Genomic DNA, 18,626 nt, shown 5'->3' with positions numbered 1-18,626 from the left:
CTTCCGGGGCTGCTGGCCCTGGGCCCCCCTGGCTTTTGGCTGCGTCCCTCCCGTCTCTGCCCCGTCTTCACGTGCCTTCTCCCCGTGGGTCCCTCCGTGTCCTCTTTTGAGGACACCGGACGGTGGACAAGGGCCCACCCTGACCCTGTCTGACCTTGTCTCAACGAAGCACATCTGCAAAGACGTTTCCAAATGATTGGTCCCAGTGGGAGGTTCCGAGTGGACGGAGTCTCAGGGACGCAATGGGATCGGCTACGGTGAGGCCGCAGAGCCCCCACCTCAGCTGGGGGGCACGTCGCCGGGCCTCCTTGCAGATGCCCAGGCCAGAGCCCGTAGCACAGCTGTGGTTGGTGGGGTTGCAGCCGAGCGCCTGTGTCAGAGTCCCCGTCCTGCACAGCGGGCCCCCCACCCCCGGGCCCGGCGCCTCCGGCTGTGGAGGCAGGCCTGTGCTTCAGGGTCACGGGGCCTGGTCGCCGCAACCGAGCAGGTGCTCCCTAAATGCGGTGAGCTGCTGCACGTGGCCCGGCACAGGCGAGCACCGGACGGCGTCCTCTGCTCTGTTAAATACACGAATGGCCTCGATGCTGGGGTGGAAACGGCCGGGGAGCCTCGGGGTCTGGCCGTCACCTGCCCCCGAGTCAGGCTGCAGGGGCCGCCCCGGGCGGGCCAGCCCCCCCCCCGGGCGGCTCCCGGGGGTCCCGTCACCATGACGCTTTTATCTGTCCTTTTCCTAATTTAAAAGGACTCCCGACGCCCCAGGCAAACATCCGGGCAGCGTGGGCTGGGCGGGTGGCATCCCCAGACCTGCGCTCAGCCCTGACACGGGCTCGTAACCACTCGGACTGAAGGTACCTTTCCGTGTGCCCACTTCCGGCTCTGGCTGCCAATTCCCCCAGGGCGCCCTCGCGTTTCTCTGAAAGGGAGCTCGTCGTCAGCTCCGTGTCCGGGGTGCGGACTTTGGCGCCGGGGTAACAGTCGCTCGGCCTCCTGGGCCGGGAGCCGGGGTGTCCGTTTCGCCCCCCGCGTGGCCCCCCCACGTGGCCTGTGGCGTTGGGGGCCGGGGGAGGTCCACGTGTGCGCTCCCACGGGGGGCACCGGGGCCCCGGCGGCCCCCTGAGCCCCAGGCCACCCGCTGTCCCCCGCAGTTCGAGGAGCTGGTGTACCTGTGGATGGAGCGGCAGAAGTCGGGGGGGCAACTACAGCCGCCACCGGGCCCAGACGGAGAAGCACGTGATTCTGTGCGTCAGCTCCCTCAAGATCGACCTGCTCATGGACTTCCTGAACGAGTTCTACGCGCACCCCCGGCTCCAGGTGAGGCCCCCCGGGTGCCGTGCGCCTCGGCTCCCCCGTCGGCCCCCCGCGCCACACAGGCCGGCACGGGCAGGTCGGGGGGGTGCCGAGCGGCGGCAGAGGTGAGGCCGCATGGGGACTGACGCGGCCCGGCCTGCAGGACTATTATGTGGTCATCCTGTGCCCGACCGAGATGGACATCCAGGTCCGCAGGGTCCTGCAGATCCCCCTGTGGTCCCAGCGGGTCATCTACCTCCAGGGCTCCGCACTCAAGGACCAGGACCTCATGCGAGCCAAGTGAGCGCCGACGGGGGGTGAGGGTGTGGCGCTGAGGGTGGGAGGGCACGGATGCCGCCGTGGGGCGTCAGGGCGGGCAGCGGCCCCGGCTCCCTGCCCGCCACTCACCTGGCCAGACGGGCCCCTTGCTGACCTCACCTCGGGCACCTGGCCACACCCCTGTCAGTCCTCCCCCCCACCCCCCCCCCCCCCCGGGGATGCTCTCAGTTTCCAGCGTGGCTCCACGTGCAGCTGGGGTGGGAAGACGGGCTGGGGACCAGTTTTCTTTGAAAGACGAGCTGACAGAGTGAGTTAAGGAGACGATGTCCTTACATGGAACTTTCTAGAATGTGCCGCGCACACCCCAGGAGACCCCCCCCCCCACCGCCACCACATTGTCATTCCAGAAGCCTCTCCTCCTCCTTTGTGATGGAATGTGGGTGGTAGCCCGAGGGAAGCAGGAGTGCCCACCTCCTGAGCCCTGGGCACCACTATCTCACCTATAAAATTTCAGAAGGGAATCCAGCATGGAGGCGGCAGTGGCCAGGGGCCCAGCCTGTGACCCAGGACCCAGCTGCAGGCAAGGGGCTGGGAGAGGCAACGGGCCTGGCAGAGACAGATGATAAGCCAGGGTGGGTGGTGGTGCAGGGTGGAGGGGGGGTGAGGGTGCAGGCCTCCCCACCCTGGGGGGAGCGAGCGTCAGCCAGAGGCTCTCCAGGTGAGAGAGGGACCAAGAACAGGTCAGCCGGGTGCCCAGACCGTGGGAGGGACAGGCCAGCGGGTGGGCACATCTTCACCACCGACTGCCCAGCCCCGCCCTGGCTTAACGGGGTCACCGAGGCTGGTCAGTGCCCCGACACCGGCTCAGAAGCACAGAGTGAGGTGGGGTCTCGACGGGGCCCCCCCCCCTTCCAGCTTGTGCCCTGAGCCCCCCGACGTCCGAGATGGGAGCGTGGACGGGTCCAGGCAGCGCTCAGACCCGGTGCTTTGCAGGATGGACAACGGGGAGGCCTGTTTCATCCTCAGTAGCCGCAACGAGGTGGATCGCACGGCAGCGGTGAGTGCTGCGGGCCCCCCCCCACCCCCCGCCAGAGACCCTCCCCCTCCTCCCGCCCGTCAGCACTGACCCCGCCCCCGCACCCCCCCCCCCCCCCCGCCCCAGGACCACCAGACCATCCTGCGCGCCTGGGCCGTGAAGGACTTCGCACCCAACTGCCCCCTCTACGTCCAGATCCTCAAGCCCGAGAACAAGTTTCACGTCAAATTTGCAGGTACGTTGGGGGCCGCGGGCGTGCACCCAGCTGAGTGTGCACCTTGAGGGCCGGGGCCGTAAGCGGGGCTGGAGCGTGCGGAGGCGTGGCAGGAGGCACAGCTGAGTGTCCTCGCGCCGGCGTGGGGGGCGGTGGAGCCCATGTAAGTCTAGCCGTTTGAGGGGACAGTCCCTGCACCCGGGGCCCGGGATCAGCGTGGGCAGGAGCCAGGGCTGGTGCATCTGATAAGCATCTCTGGGGCGTGCTCCAGCCAGGGGTGCCAGGGGGCAGGTGGGCGGGCCCCCCGAGCTGGGCTCCGGAGCACAGGCGAGCGGGTGCCACCAGCCCCGGAGTTCTCACCACGCTGGGAGTCGAGCACGGAGGTGCTGGGGCAGACGCGGTCGGGGAGGCGGGAGCTCCAGGGAGGGCGCTGGGCGGCGGGCCGCCCGCTGTGGGCCCAGTGGGGCCTGGGCGGTGACCCGGCCCCTCCTGCCGCAGACCACGTGGTGTGTGAGGAAGAGTGTAAGTACGCCATGCTGGCCCTCAACTGCATCTGTCCGGCCACGTCCACACTCATCACCCTGCTGGTGCACACGTCCCGCGGCCAGTGAGTGCTGGGGAAGGGGAGACACGGGAGGGGCGCCCAGGGAGGGTCAGGGCAGCCAAGAGGGGGGGCCGGAGTGGGGAGCCACCAGGGGTCTGCTGGGAGTTGCAGGCAGGGACCAGGGTGGGGGTGCCCAGAGAGCCCTGGGTCCAGGGCACAGTGACAAGGGCAGGTGGGGCTTGGTTTGGGGGAGAAAGTACATTTGGTTCCCCAGCGCTGGGCCGGGGGGGTGGGGGGGCGGGCAGCATCGGGGGCGGGGGGCCGCCCGGGGACAGAGACCAGGCTGGGGGCCCCCAGGGCGGGTCCTCCCTGGAGGCTCGGCCATGCAGGGGGGGGTCAGGGGTCAAAGCGGTGACTCCGGCTGCCCGCCCCAGGGAAGGCCAGGAGTCCCCAGAGCAGTGGCAGCGAATGTACGGACGGTGCTCGGGCAACGAGGTGTACCACGTGCGCATGGCGGAGAGCAAGTTCTTCCGGGAGTACGAGGGCAAGAGCTTCACCTACGCCGCCTTCCACGCGCACAAGAAGTACGGCCGGGCGGCGGCCGGCCGGGCGGGCCGGGGCGGGCGGGCGGGGGGCCCTGGGCCGGGGACCGTCTGAGGCCGCTGGGGGCGCGGGCGCTGCCCCCTCCAGCCGCCCGCGCCCCCACCCAGGTACGGCGTGTGCCTCATCGGGCTGAAGCGCGAGGACAAGAGCATCCTGCTCAACCCGGGGCCCCGGCACACGCTGGCCGCCTCCGACACCTGCTTCTACATCAACATCACCAAGGAGGAGAACTCGGCCTTCATCTTCAAGCAGGAGGAGAAGCAGAAGAAGAAGGGCTTCTCGGGGCAGGGCCTGTACGAAGGGTCCGGCCGCCTGCCCGTGCACAGCATCGTCGCCTCCATGGGTGAGGCCGGGCGCGGGCGGGCGGGGCGGGCGGGGCGGGCTCGCTCGCGGGGCCTGACCGACTCCGGGCCCGGGGCCCCTGGGAGCCTCTGTCCGCCTCTGACCCGGGAACCAGCCGCCCCCAGGAGGGCCTGGGGAGGGGCCCGCCGGCCAAGCTCAGCCGCTCTGTTCCAGGGACCGTGGCCATGGACCTCCAGAACACGGAGTGCCGGCCGGCGCAGGGCGGCGGGGGCGGCGGGGGCGGCAAGCTGACAGGGCGGCGGGGGCGGCGGGGGCGGCAAGCTGACGCTGCCCGCGGAGAACGGCTCGGGCAGCCGGCGGCCCAGCATCGCGCCCGTCCTGGAGCTGGCCGACAGCTCGGCCCTGCTGCCCTGCGACCTGCTGAGTGACCCATCGGAGGACGAGATGACGCCATCGGAGGACGAGGGGCTGTCCGTGGCAGAGTGAGTGCCGTGCACCCCCGCACAGCCGCTCTCGACGGGAGGGGGAGGGGGAATGGGGCGTGGCCTGTGGAAGTCGCGGGTAGGGCTCCCCCCCCCCCCCCCCCCCCCCCCCCCCCCCGGTGCAGCACCTGCCAAGCCTGGACGCCCCTGGCCCTTCCTGAGCCCTCCGCCTGCCCTGGGTTGGGGCCCAGGTCTTCCCGCTGCCCCAGCGTGTCCTCGGGGCTCCTCAGCCATTTGGCCTCGGGGCGGCGCGCTGACTGTTGCCATGGCCGGGTGCCTGCGCTCCTGCAGCGAGCCTGTGACCACCGAGGGAGCAGACGCGCCCTGGGGAGGGGACCGGCTCTGAGATCCAGGGGAGTGCCCAGGGCTGCTGGACACTGGGGGGCAGGGGTGGGGCTGGCCTCTGAGGCCCTCCCCTCCCCGGCACTGCTGGGGGCCGCCCCCGGGTTGGTGTGAGCCGGGCGCTGCTGGGGAGACTGGCCCGGCGCTGCGCAGCCAGCGGAGAGGGGCCGGGGGCCGGCGTCTGCCCCGCTCGCTCGCTAGGGTGCTGGGGGCTTCGGGGAGGGAGGACCGGCCATCAGAGCCCCTCAGGGGCTTTACCCCGTGGGTTTCCGGGCCTGGTGTAACTCGTACGTGTGTCCATGTGCGTGTTGAGCGGCTCCTGGCCTCGGACCCCCCAGGGAAAGGACCGTGCCCTGTCACAGCTATCCTCCCACACGCAGGCCAGGGGCACGGACGGGGTCCGCGGGGTTTGGCGCCTCTCGTGTGGCCGCCTGGGACGAGGCCCCGCCGTGCTCTGGGGCCCCGGGCAGAGGGCTGGGAGGTCCCGTGGGGGGCGGGCTCAGGACCACCTCTTGCGGGTGGCCGGTGGCCGGGGTCCGTGCTGAGGGCTCCTGTCCTCCCCCCAGGTACGTGAAGGGCTACCCCCCCAACTCGCCCCTACATCGGCAGCTCGCCCACCCTGTGCCACCTTCTGCCTGTGAAGGCCCCTTTCTTCTGCCTGCCTGCGGCTGGACAAGGGTGGGTCACCTCCCGCCCACACTGTGTGACGTAATCACAAACCTACGGAAAAACTGCCAACGCAAGAGGGACTCCTGGCCCTTTGCCCAGACTCCCCGTGGTCTTGCCCTCGGTGAACATGCTTCCGCTTTGGAGGAGTGATTTTCCCCGCCACCTGAGGGCAGGTGGAGCCCCCTTTCCACACCCCCTGCATGTCCCCAAGGGCGGGTGGAGCCCCCCTCCCCACAACCCTGCGTGTCCCCAAGGACAGGTGGAACCCCCTCCCCCACACCTGTGTGTCCCCAAGGGGTGGGTGGAGCCCTCTTGCCACACCCCTGTGTCCCCCAAGGGGGTGGAGCCCCCTCCCCTCACCCCTGTGTGTCCCCGAGGGCAGGTGGAGACCCCTCCCCACAACCCTGCATGTCCCCAAGGACAGGTGGAACCCCCCTCCCCACACCTGTGTGTCCCCAAGGGTGGGTGGAGCCCCCTCGCCACACCCCTGTGTCCCCAAGGGGGTGGAGCCCCCTCCCCTCACCCCTGTGTGTCCCCGAGGGCGGGTGGAGAGCCCCCTCCCCTCACCCCTGCGTGTCCCCCGAGGGCAGTGGAAACCCCCCTCCCCACACCTGTGTGTCCCCCAAGGGGGTGGAGCCCCCTCGCCACACTCCTATGTCCCCAAGGGGGTGGAGCCCCCTCCCCTCACCCCTGCGTGTCCCCGAGGGCGGGTGGAGCCCCCTCCCCTCAACCCCCTGCGTGTCCCCGAGGGCAGGTGGAACCCCCTCCCCCACACCTGTGTGTCCCCAAGGGGGTGGAGCCCCCTCGCCACACTCCTATGTCCCCAAGGGTGGGTGGAGCCCCCTCGCCACACCCCTGTGTGTCCCAGAGGGCGGGTGGAGCCCCCTCCCCACACCTGTGTGTCCCCGAGGGCGGGTGGAGCCCCGTCGCCACAACCCCTGCGTGTTCCCTGAGGGCAGGGGGATCCCCTCAGGTAATCTCAGCTCCTTCTCCCTACACTACACACACCCCCTGCACACACATACCCCCGTGCACCGCACACCTACACGTATGTGCACACTCACACACCGTACGTGCACACAGCACAGATCTCGTTTCTGCTAAGGGGCGGGTCCCCACAAACACCTGCCTCCCTTCCCTGACGTGACCGCCCCCCGCCCTGTCTCCAGCTCGCGCTCCTGCCGAGGGGACAGTCTCACGGCAGCCGCGTGGGGCAGACGGGCTTGACGGGCCGTGACAGGATGGGGCCGGTGGCTGTCGGCCCTCCGGTGAGGGGTCCCCGGGGAGCCCGGCGTCACCGCAGCGGCCCCTGTGTGCAGACGCGGGGTCAAGGGGTGGCGGGGCTGAGGGGGGCTCCCACACTTGCCCGCCAACCGCAGGCCCCGTGGTCTGCTCACCCATGGGGGGGGCAGCCGAAGAGAAGCCCCCAGGCCGCGGTCCTCCATCCTGAGGACCGGTCCCCCGTGTCCCCCGCAGCTGGCCCTCTGGTTCCGGGTGAACCGGTGCTCGCGGGCACGGTGACCGGGGGGGACGGCGGCTCTATCTGCGGGGCTAACGCTGCGGCCCGCCCCCCCGCCCGCAGGGCTGCAAGCACAACAGCTACGAGGACGCCAAGGCCTACGGCTTCAAGAACAAGCTGATCATCGTCTCTGCGGAGACGGCGGGCACGGGCTGTACAACTTCATCGTGCCGCTGCGCGCCTACTACCGGTCGCGCAAGGAGCTCAACCCCATCGTGCTGCTGCTGGACAACAAGTGGGGCCCGGCCCGCTCCCGCCCCCCCCCCCCCCCTCCGCCCCGCAGATGCCCCGCTCCCTCCCCTGCCCCCGTCCCCAGGCCCTCCGGTCCTTGGTGGCACCTGACCTCCCTCCGTCGTGGAGTTCCCCGGGAGGCCTCGCCCCGGCCCCGGCCCCCGTGCCCGCAGAGCTCGGGGTCTGACCTGGGCGGGTCCCGCCCTCGGCCCGCGGTTTCCCCTTGGTGAAATAAAGAGCAGCCCCGTTGTCTGATGTGCTGCGGCCCTGGGAGACCCCCAGGCAGGGCCAGGCAGGGCACGGGGGGGGCACACGGCCCAGCAGGACGGCAGCCCCAGGACCCGCCCCCCCCCCCCCCCCCCAACAGGCCCGACCACCACTTCCTGGAGGCCATATGCTGCTTCCCCATGGTCTACTACATGGAGGGCTCCGTGGACAAGTAAGGCGCCGCCTCCCTGCGGAGCCCAGAGCCCGAGGGGTGGGGGGGGGGGGGGGGGGGCGCCCGTTTCTTAGCAGAAGCCCCTCCCCCTCCCTCCTCCAGAGTCTCCTCCCTACCCGGTGGTGGGGGGCCCAGGCGGTTGAGGGACCACCGCCCCGTGGAGGGGGAAGGAGGGCCACCCGAAGGGAGCTCCCGGGATCCCCCGACCTGGCCCTGAGGGACCACCCCCCCCCCCAACGTGGCCTCTCCCCACCGCCCCCTGCAGCCTGGACAGCCTGCTGCAGTGCGGCATCATCTACGCGGACAACCTGGTGGTGGTGGACAAGGAGAGCACCATGAGCGCGGAGGAGGACTACATGGCCGACGCCAAGACCATCGTCAACGTGCAGGACCATGTTCCGGTGAGGGGCGGGGGCTCCACAACCCCGGGCGGGTGCGGCGGCGCCGAGCCGGGTCCCGAGCCAGCCCCCCAGCCGTCGGGGAGCCCCGTCCCGTGGCTGCCGCTGCGACCGGGGGGACCCCTCCCTGAGCCCCCTCCTCCCCCCAAGGCTCTTCCCCAGCCTAAGCATCACCACGGAGCTCACCCACCCTTCCAACATGCGGTTCATGCAGTTCCGCGCGAAGGACAGCTACTCTCTGGCTCTTTCCAAGTTGGGAGAAGGTAACGGGCCCCGACCTGACCCCCCCCGCCCCCCCCCCCCGCCCCCCGCTCGACCTGCCGTCAGGGTTCGGAGCCCAGAGAGAGTGGGTGAGGGGCCTCGAGCCTCCTGACCGTGTCGTCGGGAGCCTTCAGGGTCATCGGCCAGAAGCGGACAGTCGTACCTCTGCAGGCAGGGTCCGGGGCTGGGGCCGAGGCTGCCCGTCGTGTGGCCAGCGGACTCCGCCTTTCGCTCCTCGGGGCTCCGGGAAGGGCGTCAGCCGGCGTCGGCGTGACGCTCTGGGCCCACGGACCAGCCACCGGGGACGCGGGCCCTGGCTAGGGCACAGGCGGCTCGGCCCGGGTGCTGTGGCCCCCGCCCCGGCCGCTGGAGGCACCACTGTAGGCTGAGGGCACCACACAGGCAAGACCAGGGAGCCCGGGGACGACACCGCCGTGGACGAGGCCGGGAGCAGTGGGCCCTCCCTGCGGGCCCGGAGCCGCCGTCCACAACCAGACAAGGGAGGAGCTTCCCCCCGAACCCACGCGGATCGTGGACCGCGAGGCCACCCCACGTGTCAGAGGGGCGAGCGCGAGGCGGGCAGGAGGAGGCGGCAGCGGAGCTCCTGCCCGGGCCCTCCCTGGACCGCGCCCTGCCCGGCGCCCGGGGCCGCTCGGAGCCCGCGCAGCGGCCTGTGGGCCGAGTCTCCATCCCCCGGAACGACCGGAAGGCGGACGCTGGTCTCAGCGGGCCCAGCGTGCCGGGAATCCGTGTCCAAAGGCTGGGGCGGCCTTCCCAGCTCCGGGAACGGCAGTCTGAGCGAGCACGGCCGGGGTGACTGACCGGCGCGGGATCGGGCTCCGGCAGACGTGCACCCGGCGCCCCTGCCCCCCCCCCTCCTCCCGTGGTGACCCCAGCAGCCGACCCTCCTTGCTGTGCGGCGTGGCCTCCGGGGGCAGGGCCGGCCTGCCCAGCCCAGGATGGCGAGCCCGTCGCGTGGCTCCGAAGTCCGGGCCTGGAGTGAGCACGCCCGGGCGTGTGACCCCGGGAGGTGCCTTGAAAAGCGGATCCGCTGTTCCTGGCCGATGTGGCCTGAGGTCCCGCGGCACTGGCAGAGCTCTGGGACCCCACCCACCCCCCACCCACCCTCAGAGACGGCGGAGCCCACGCCCCGCCCGCCCCCACGAGTGCCGGGCCTGGAGGCCACGGAGGCCCTCGTCTGGATGCCAGGCACGCGGGCTCCTGACGGCTCAGACGGACGGTCCGGCGGCGACGTCCCCCCACAGGAGCAGCCGAGCATTTCCTTGAAGCGCTGACGGCGACTTACTTTTACGAAAGTGGGCGTGTCTTCCGCTTCAAGGACGGTTGGAGGTGTTTATAAAGGGGACCCAGGCGGGCACCTGACGGGCGGGCTGCTTCTCCGAGTCCCGTTAAAGGCGCCGTAGCGCCGTGCCTCCCCTGCGCCCTCCGCGCTCTCCGAGGCTCACCCGTGCCGCTCGGGGTGAAGGGACATGACGTCTGTAACGGCCGCTCGCCCTTGTGACGCGCCCGAGAGCCCGAACGCAGACGCGGCTCACTCCACCGGACAGGGCGCCGCCGCCAGAACCGGCTTCCTGGCGGCCCGCACCCGACGCCCCATCGCCCTCTGGGTCCCTTGCCTGCCTTCTGCCTTCGAAGCAAGTCTGTCCCCGTGGGAAGGAGGGGGTCCTCTCCGGCCGTCGGTCGCGGACGGAGCTCGGCCGCCGGGGATAATGGCCCCGAACGCGCCCACATCCTACCTGCCAGGGCCTGGCCAGGGTGCGGGGGAGACCGAGGGGCCTTCTAGACGGGAGATGGTCCCGTGTGGGCCGAGCGGGCCTAGGGTCCTCACCGGGGACCTTACGGGAGGGAGGGGCGGGTCAGGGGTTGGCGGACGCGCCGCTGGCTGTGGGGGCGAAGGGAGGAGCGCAAGCTGAGGGAGGCGGTCAGCTTCTAGAGACGAGACGGGCCTCGCAGCCACAGGAAAGTCCCCGCGGACAGCCACAGAGAACGGGAGGCAGGCGTCTCCGTGGTTTCCGCGTGTGGAGCCCACGCTCCACCGGCCCGTCCGACTTCACTTAAAGCCACCAGCTCGGTGACAAAGTGACTCACATTAGTCGGAACTCTGGGCAGCGAGACCCAAGCGACACCCGCATCCCTGCTCCCGGGCTCTGGCCTCGAGTGCGCCGGCGGGGAGGGGGACGCGTAGCTGGCGCGGAGGCCTGAGGTCGGCCGTCCGCTGCAACACGCACGGCTGCGCTCGCGTGCGCCCGGCCACCTGCCCTGCGCCCCTGAGTGCCCCTTTCCTGCAGAGGGAACGGGAAAACGGCTCCAACCTGGCCTTCATGTTCCGCCTGCCCTTCGCCGCGGGCCGTGTCTTCAGCATCAGCATGTTGGACACGCTGCTGTATCAGGTCAGCGGGGCCGGGAGGCAGGGAGGCCCCGGGACGCCCGGACCGGGAGCCTTCTCTCCACCTCCCGCCAGCGTCCCGGTCCCGGGCGTCCCTCCCTGGGTCCCGTCCGAGTGGTCTCCTCCCGGAAGGGCGCCGCCCTGGGGCTCCGCTCCGGGCGGCCTCTGGGCTTCTGATCCCTTTTGACCAGCTGGACCTCGGCGGCCAGGAGGGGCTTCCCCGCGGGAGGCTGAGGGCGCCCGGCGGCCCCCGGGGTGCCCGGCCTCACTGCGGCCTCCCTGTCCGGCCAGTCCTTCGTGAAGGACTACATGATCTCCATCACCAGGCTGCTGCTGGGCCTCGACACCACGCCAGGCTCCGGCTACCTCTGCGCCGTGCGTCACGGGCTGGGCGGGCGGGCGCGCCATTCCTGGGGGCCCCCGGCGGGCTCCCCGCTCAGACCACCGCTCGCTCTAGATGAAAATCACGGAGGAGGACCTGTGGATCCGCACGTACGGCCGCCTCTTCCAGAAGCTGTGCTCCTCCAGCGCCGAGATCCCCCATCGGCATCTACAGGACCGAGTGCCACGTCTTCTCCAGCTCGGAGGTTCGGGGCCGGGGGTGCTCCCGATGCGGGGGGCTCCCGTACAGCAGCCCCCGGGCTGTGGATGCGTGCCCCTCCCACGTTCAATTCTGGGGATCCGGGCCTCTGCTGTCAGGCCCTTCCGGGGTCCAGGGCACGCGGCCCTGCGCGTGGTCGGGTGGCGGTGGCCCCCGAGTGGGGCAGGGGAGGCCGTAGAAGGCGGGCGGCCTGGCGTGCTGGTCCCAGCCCACCAGGGGGCTCAGGCAGTGCCGGGGCGGGGGGCAGGGGCAGAAGCGCCCACGGGCAACCCAGGCTGCCCCCCGTTTCCTTTGCAGCCACATGACCTCAGAGCCCAGGTGAGTGGCCCCTCAGACTTCACGTCAAGGCGTGCTGACGTGTGCACCGTCCCGCCTGAATCCCCCCCCCCCCCCCCCACCGCCCCGAGTCCGGAGGGGCACAGGGCCCTGGGCTCTGGGCAAGGGCCCGGTCAGGGAGTGAGTCCCCGGGATGCGGGGGCCGTGGAGCAGCTCAGGGCGCATGGGATCACCCCTCCCTTACACGAGGGGAAACTGAGGCCCGGGGTGGGGAAGCCCAGGCTCCTCCAGCCCCGTGTGCCATCTCCGTGTCCCGCTGTGCCCCCTCCCTGACGGTCTGGCCCAACCTCCACACCCCCAGCCCCTTCCCGGGTGCCGCCCGCGCCCCGCACCCCTCCTGCGTCCCTGCTCTCCCCCACCCTCCAAGATGGGGGAGACGGAGGTACAAGAGGGGTAGCGCAGGGCCCGGTGGCGAGCCACGGACACAAGGGCCCCGAGAGCTCGAGGGCGTTGCCCTCTTCCACACGGCTAACTGGGGCAGACCCGGAGGCTGGCGGTCTGGGGTTCAGGAGGAGGGCCTGGCCCTGGGGTCCCCCGGCGCGGGGCGGGGGAGGGGGGGCGCACCTCCCCGTCCCCGTCCCGGCCCTCACCCTCCTGCCTCGGCCAGTCCCAGATCTCGGTGAGTGTGGAGGACGGCCCGGACACGCAGGACGCGCGGGGGCCCTGGGGCGCGCGGGCGGGAGGCGGCGGCGGCGGCGGCACCCACGGCCGGCACTCGGTCGGCGGGGACCCCGCGGAGCACCCCCTGCTGCGGCGCAAGAGCCTGCCCTGGGCCCGAGGCTGAGCCGCAAGGGCCCCAAGCCCGCGGGAAGGCGGCGGGCCGCCGAGTGGGCCAGCCAGCAGCGGCTCAGCCTGTAACCGGCGCTCCGAGCGGCAGGAGCTCTCCGAGCTGGTCAAGAACCGCATGAAGCACCTGGGACTGCCCACCACCGGCTACGGTAAGGGCCCGGCCGCCCGCCCGCCACCGGGCCCGGGGCAGCACGGGGTGGACCGCGGGGCCCGTCGGAGGAGCCCCTCTGGCGCGAGGAGGGCGCCCCCTTGCGGCTCTGGGGCCTCGGCCCCCCCCCCCCCAGGGGTAAACAAGGGACCGGAGCGGACGGCCCCGGCACGCAGGACCGGAAGCGGTGCGGTGGGCGGGGCGGGGCTCCCCAACGCCAAGGGCAGGGTCCTCGCTGGCGGGCGGACCAGCCGCCTCGGGATCAGACACACGGGGTGCCCTGTGCTCTCGTGGAGAACGGGGGGACCCCGGGCCGCCCCTCCGGCACCTTCCCAGCAGCCAGAGCGTAGGGGGCGCGGTCAGGGGGCAGCTGGACGGATGGCCCGGTGCCGGGACGCCCTCCGTCGACCACAGCGGACGCCACAGCCGCCTGCCCGCCCCGCTGGCAACGCCGCCCCAGGCGTTAAGTCTTTGCCGGCAGCCCTCTTCTCTCTGGAGCTTCTCTTGGGGAAAAGCTCACGACCTTGACCACGGGCGGGCCCGGAGGAGAGCAGACCTTGCTCACCCTCTCTCTGGAGCGGCTGCCTGGCGGTGGGGCTGAGGGGGCGCCGCTCCCGCCGCTGCCTGTCTGCGCCCACGGCCTGCGCCGGTTCCGCCCTGGGGACTCTGCGCCCCAGCGGGCGCCCGCTCTCCCCACCCTGCTTCGTGCCAATGTTGCCTGGGACGGGACCCTAGAGCCCCCTCCAAGAGGGATCAGAGGCCAGAGTCTGGCAACCCCCGCCAGCCCCACCAGCCCCGCCCCCCGCTACACCGAACCTGCACCAGTCACCCTCGTCTCTCCCGGGGTCCCTGCCTGGTCGGGTGCTGCCACCCCTTTTCCGGGGCCCTGATGCCAAGGCTCCGGGCAGGGCACTCCGTGTGCGTCGGGCCCCACGGCCAGTACCCACACCTCGCAGATTCCAGCCCGCTGACTCCCAGAGCCTGGCAGAGAAGGGACCCCCCTCGCTTCCCGGGCGGCGGGCTGGCCGGTGGCCGTGTGGACCCCCCCCCCCCCGGGTGCTGCTGCCTGCCCTCCCCCGCTGTGCGGCCGCTGCCCGCTGCTTGCTGACCTTTCTCTCTCTCTGTTTCTGTCTGTCCCTCTTCCTGTGTGTTCCGTAGAGGATGTAGCAAATTTAACAGCCAGTGATGTCATGATCGGGTAACCTGGGATATTTGCAAGGTAATTCTGCTCCGGCTGCCGCACCAGGGGGCAGCCTAGTGTCCGCCCCAGCCAGGCAGGTGGACAGGACAGGAGACAGGACAGGGTCCCTGCAGGCGGGGGGCTCACGTGCTCCAGAGCAGCCCATGGCGGGGACCTTGACAGCCCCCTCCTCCTCTGTCTGCGGAGGACGGACTCACCCCAGGAAGGCTCGTGGTTTGCGTGGCCCCTGGCGGTCACTGCGCAGCCCTTGGGCTCCCCCCTACTGACCGCCAGTTCAGTGAGGTCTGCTGTCCACCGTCTGTCCTCGCACACTGGTGGCTGCCAGCCCTCAGCTGGCCCCAGATGCCCCGCGGCCCTGAGCCCACCCTGCTCGGGGGAAGCATCCGGACAGACAGTTCCAAGCCTGGGTCCCACCTCCAAACGTGGCGGGGCCTGCTGAGCCCCGGGCCAGCGGCTGGGCCGCCCCGGGCCGGGTGGACAGGTGACGCCCACACCCCAGCAGGGGCTTCAGGAGGGAGCTCCCTTTCCAGTTGGGACAAAGCCTGTGCATGCTTCCAGGGGCTCTGGTTTCCTCCAAGAGGTCACCCCGCAGCCCCCAGATCAGCCCTGGGACCCCAACAGAAGTCAGAGCAGAGTCTGGGCCACTGGCCCCGCTGCCAGAACCCCTTCCCTCCCCGGGGGCTCCGCGCAGCCCTAGGAAGCCTCAGAGCCCGCGTGCCCAGGCGCCTTGGGGCGGCCCCTCCATACAGGGCTCACCCCGGAGGGGACACACCCAGGCCCAGGAGAGAAAACCTCGTGGTTCACAGCCCCGTCGGGGGCTGGCCCAGCTGGGCCCGTGCTGGCGAGTCACTGGCATCTCCTGGTTTCCCGCCCTTTTCCCGAACCTGACACCCGTGATGGTGGTCACGGAGGCCCACGGGGTCGGCAGGGATCCCAGTCCGGCAGCTTCCACGAACGGTGCCCGGCTGCAGTCTTGCTTCCCCCCGAGGCTCCCAGGCAGGGGCGGGCTCACCTGCAGGGTCCCCAGAACTTGGTGGTGTTTACAGAGGCCCCTGCGTGTGGTCGCTGAGAGGTGCCCGCGGCAGGACGTACGTAACACCGGAGGAGAGGGAACCACGTTAGCCGGGGCTGCAGGGTGGTCCCCGCCCCCAGGAGGGCACCATCACTAACTGCCGGTACAAGTGTATGCCTCACCCCTGCTCACCGCCTGCCCTGGAGGGTGGGTGCAGGCTCGGTGAGGTGCGGACCTCAGGGGACAGGGCCAGGAGTCACAGGCCCAGGTTGGGGACGGGAGTGGAAGGACCTGGCCTGCAGGGCTGGGGGGAATGGGGTGCGAGGATGGGGTAGAGAAGGTGACTCTGCCTTTGCTCATTTGCCAGAAGAGCCACCGTCAGCCACCCCCCTCCCCCCAGCACGCTGGTCACGGTGGAACTGACCTGTCCTGTCCTGGGGAAACCAGGGTCAGCGACTGACCACCCCCCAGCCCCTGGCACTGAAGCTGGAGCCGCACCCCTGCCCCCCCCCCCCCCCCCCCCCCCGCTCAGCCTGCGCCCCCCCGCCGAAGCACAACACCAGGCCTGGCTCGGGCCAGTCCCAGGCTCTGCTAATTGCATCCACCCGGGGGGGGGGCAGCAGGGGCCCAGGCCGGGTGGGGAGGGCCCCACGGGCCCCCCAGCAAGAGAAGACGGGCGCCAGGCTCTGGCTGCTCGGCCACCGAGGGGTGGAACCAGCCGGCTGCCCGGCCCCCCACGCCGACCTCTCCCCTTACCGTGTCCCGACCCGGTGTGCCTCGGCACGGCCAGCCCGCTGGCGCCCGGGATCGGAGGGTCTCCCCGCACCGCCTCCCCTCCCCTGCACGCCCCGTGAGGCCCACTGGGGAGGGAGGCGCCTGCCGGGCCCGGGCCGCGAGGTGCACCGACCGAGCCACGCTGCTCGCGGCTGGCAGCTCCCACCAGAGGGCCCCCGACAGGGGCGTGGTCACCAGGCAGAGCAACTCGCCCTCCAGCGGTGGGAGGGACAGGCTGGGCAGGCCGCCCGTTCCGGGGTGGACCCGGCTGGCTGTGCATGTCCATTGGCCCCCCCCAGTCCCAGCCTGGGGCCCCGCCCGCCCCCCCACAAAGCTGCCGCGCTCGACCTCTGGCTGCAGGGGTCAGACTCCGCTCCGCTCAGAACTTCTGGGTCCAGGGCCGAGACGCGGCCCCCCGCCCCAGCTAAGGGGCCCCCCTTAACGCCTGCTCTGGGTCGGGAGGTGCCTTTAGACCTCACCACAGGGCTAAGCGGAGGCCGAGAACCATTCGTTTCCCCATCCGGGGACACGGGGCCTCTGCCAGGACGTGCCCGCCCCCAGCCCTGCATGCGGCCAGGCGCCATCTGTGGCGGGACCCCTGTTTCTCCAGAGCCCACTCTCCCCACCGCGGGCTGCGTCCCCACGGCCACGCGTGAGCCGGAGACCGGGCAGTCCCTGCGCCCCCGGGGCCCCGCGGGCTGACGCGGCAGGAGCAGGTTGTGGGGAAAGGGACGCGCGTCCAAAGCGCAGAACTGAGCCGGGCGTGTGGGCGGCCTGCCTGGCGCGGGGGGTCGGGGTCAGGCGTCAAGGCGCGTGCGCGCTCGTGCAGGGGGCCGCAGGTGTGCTCCGTGCCTCTGCTCAGGGCCGCCACCTCCGTGACCGGCCCCACGCGGGTCGCCGCCGGCCCCTCGCGGCTGACCCCGGCGGCAAGCCTGGACGGGCCGGGAAGACTCCGTGGCCGGGCCCGGCGGAGCGGACCGGGGCGGTGGCCGGCGGTGACCCGCACGGGGCCTGTGTCTTTGCAGACCAGATGAACGACCAGCAGAACACGCTGTCCTACGTCCTCATCAACCCCCCGCCCGACACCCGGCTGGAGCCCAACGACATCGTGTAGGTCCCGCGTCCCCCCACGGGCGCCCGGCGGGGGGCGGGGGGCGGGGGCGGAGGCCGGCACCCAGGGCTCTCCCCCTCCCCGGCAGGTATCTCATCCGCTCCGACCCCCTGGCCCACGTGGCCAGCAGCCCCCAGAGCCGGGAGAGCAGCGTCGGCAACAAGCTGGCCTCGTGGCACCCGGAGACGCGGGACGAGACGCAGCTCTGAGCCGGCCCGCGCCCCGTCCCCACGTCGGCATGCATCGCGCTGCATGGAGCGCGGGGCCCCTGCCAGGCCGGCCCGGCCCTCGAGGAGTCCTCCCACGGCCGTGAGGGCGGACCGTGCCTCCGCGGGCCGGGAGGAGCTGGCGGCGAGGCCTTTTTTAACCTGTTTTTACAGACCCATCCGATCTGCGTCCCCACATGTACCGCAACTCGTGACGGGGCCCGGCTGCGTGGGGAGGGGTCCCGCCGCCCTGGCCGCACCGCCGGCTGAGGCCGGGGTGCGTGGGGAGGGGAAGAAGCTGAGCCCGACACTCGCGCGCACTCACTCGCGCACACGGCTCACGCGGGAGCCGTGTTTTCACGGCCACGGAGCGAAGGCCCGCTCACGGGCTTGCCCGCGGCTCGCGTGTTCTGTGGGTCCCAGCTGGCCTCGGCCACACGGTGGTGAGGGTCTGGCCCCGGGGGGCTCCCGGCCGGTGAGCTCTCCAGCCCCGTGTGCTGGGCGCGAGAGGGAAGCCGTAAACACAAGAAAGTTGCAAGCGTCCAGCTTGGCCGGGAGCCCCTCCGGAGGCCGGGCGTGCTCGGGGGACGTGGAGGGGCCGGGCGAGACCCCCGCAGGGGCCCGGGGACACCTGAGAGTTCCTGCAACCAAGGCCTTGGTGACGAAAAAGGAGAAGACGTCCTTCCCCTCTGGTTTTACGTGACCCGTCGCACCCCGGCCCCCGGGCGCTGGGCGTTGGGCAGGGGCGGTGCGTTGGCACAGGGTTCCACGCCCCTTAGCGCCCGATGGAAGCACAATTCACCGCGGGATGCTGGCCCCGGTTTTCTCCTCAGCAAGGGAAGGAGCCTGGGTGGTGGCCGTTGGGGACAAGCCGCCCGGGTTCCTTTGTGACTGTGACAGGTGTTGCACAGTCAGTGCTGGAACCTTCTATTAAATGGATGCTTTCTGCAAACGTGAGGGTCGTGTATAAGCCATTTCCTCCGTGGTGCCACCCACCCGGTCGCACCCCACCCCACCCCACCCGGACCCCACGGGGAAGCCCCCACCCCGAGGAAGGGCCGCTGGCCTGAGCCAGAGCAGGAGGCGTCGGGCCGGCCCGTGGGCACTGGCCTCTGGGAAAGCACGGCTGGGGTGAGGGCTCCCTGGCAAGCGGCCCGGCGGGTGTTGGGGTCCCCCTTCAGAGGGCAGGGCCGCCCCAGGGGGTGTGCGCCAGCCCAGGGGCGTCCAGGTTTGCGTCCTTCCTGTTCACGGAGAGCACCCCACGAAGCTGGGTGAAGGGAAGGGGTCAGCACAGCCTCCGGATGGCGGCAGTGGGCAGAGGGGCCTGCCCGAGGGAGGGCTGTGACCCCGCACCAGTTCCTCCCCCGGCGCCCTGCTTGCCTGGGACGTGCCGGCCCGGTGGCCCCCAAGCCCTCGGTCCTCCGCAGGGGACCC

General features: G+C 71.5%; 1 protein-coding gene across 1 annotated transcript in view; it reads left to right on the top strand.

Annotated features, from left to right (window-relative positions):
* Positions 1 to 17,319, top strand: part of KCNT1 (potassium sodium-activated channel subfamily T member 1) — a 34,868-nt gene extending 17,549 nt beyond the window's left edge. The window contains 32 exon segments of the mRNA XM_053908018.1: positions 1,146 to 1,187; positions 1,189 to 1,311; positions 1,451 to 1,587; positions 2,560 to 2,623; positions 2,729 to 2,837; positions 3,315 to 3,423; positions 3,795 to 3,944; positions 4,071 to 4,306; positions 4,480 to 4,522; positions 4,554 to 4,748; positions 5,657 to 5,684; positions 5,686 to 5,757; positions 7,342 to 7,423; positions 7,426 to 7,513; positions 7,877 to 7,948; positions 8,214 to 8,337; positions 8,339 to 8,349; positions 8,497 to 8,696; positions 9,168 to 9,366; positions 10,094 to 10,383; positions 10,738 to 11,018; positions 11,306 to 11,389; positions 11,472 to 11,552; positions 11,554 to 11,601; positions 11,913 to 11,933; positions 12,559 to 12,724; positions 12,727 to 12,806; positions 12,808 to 12,889; positions 14,047 to 14,080; positions 14,082 to 14,107; positions 16,901 to 16,985; positions 17,075 to 17,319. Of these exon segments, the coding sequence (XP_053763993.1) occupies positions 1,146 to 1,187; positions 1,189 to 1,311; positions 1,451 to 1,587; positions 2,560 to 2,623; positions 2,729 to 2,837; positions 3,315 to 3,423; positions 3,795 to 3,944; positions 4,071 to 4,306; positions 4,480 to 4,522; positions 4,554 to 4,748; positions 5,657 to 5,684; positions 5,686 to 5,757; positions 7,342 to 7,423; positions 7,426 to 7,513; positions 7,877 to 7,948; positions 8,214 to 8,337; positions 8,339 to 8,349; positions 8,497 to 8,696; positions 9,168 to 9,366; positions 10,094 to 10,383; positions 10,738 to 11,018; positions 11,306 to 11,389; positions 11,472 to 11,552; positions 11,554 to 11,601; positions 11,913 to 11,933; positions 12,559 to 12,724; positions 12,727 to 12,806; positions 12,808 to 12,889; positions 14,047 to 14,080; positions 14,082 to 14,107; positions 16,901 to 16,985; positions 17,075 to 17,195 (3,483 nt within the window). The 3' untranslated portion in view covers positions 17,196 to 17,319.
* Positions 17,320 to 18,626: the final 1,307 nt, after the last annotated feature.

Source organism: Panthera pardus, unplaced genomic scaffold (genome assembly GCF_024362965.1).
Source record: "Panthera pardus isolate Hobbes unplaced genomic scaffold, ASM2436296v1 HiC_scaffold_20, whole genome shotgun sequence".
In the NCBI taxonomy this organism is placed as follows: Eukaryota; Metazoa; Chordata; class Mammalia; order Carnivora; family Felidae; genus Panthera; species Panthera pardus.
Note: the sequence above shows the minus strand (reverse complement) of the source record. Positions and strands in the feature narration are given on the sequence as shown.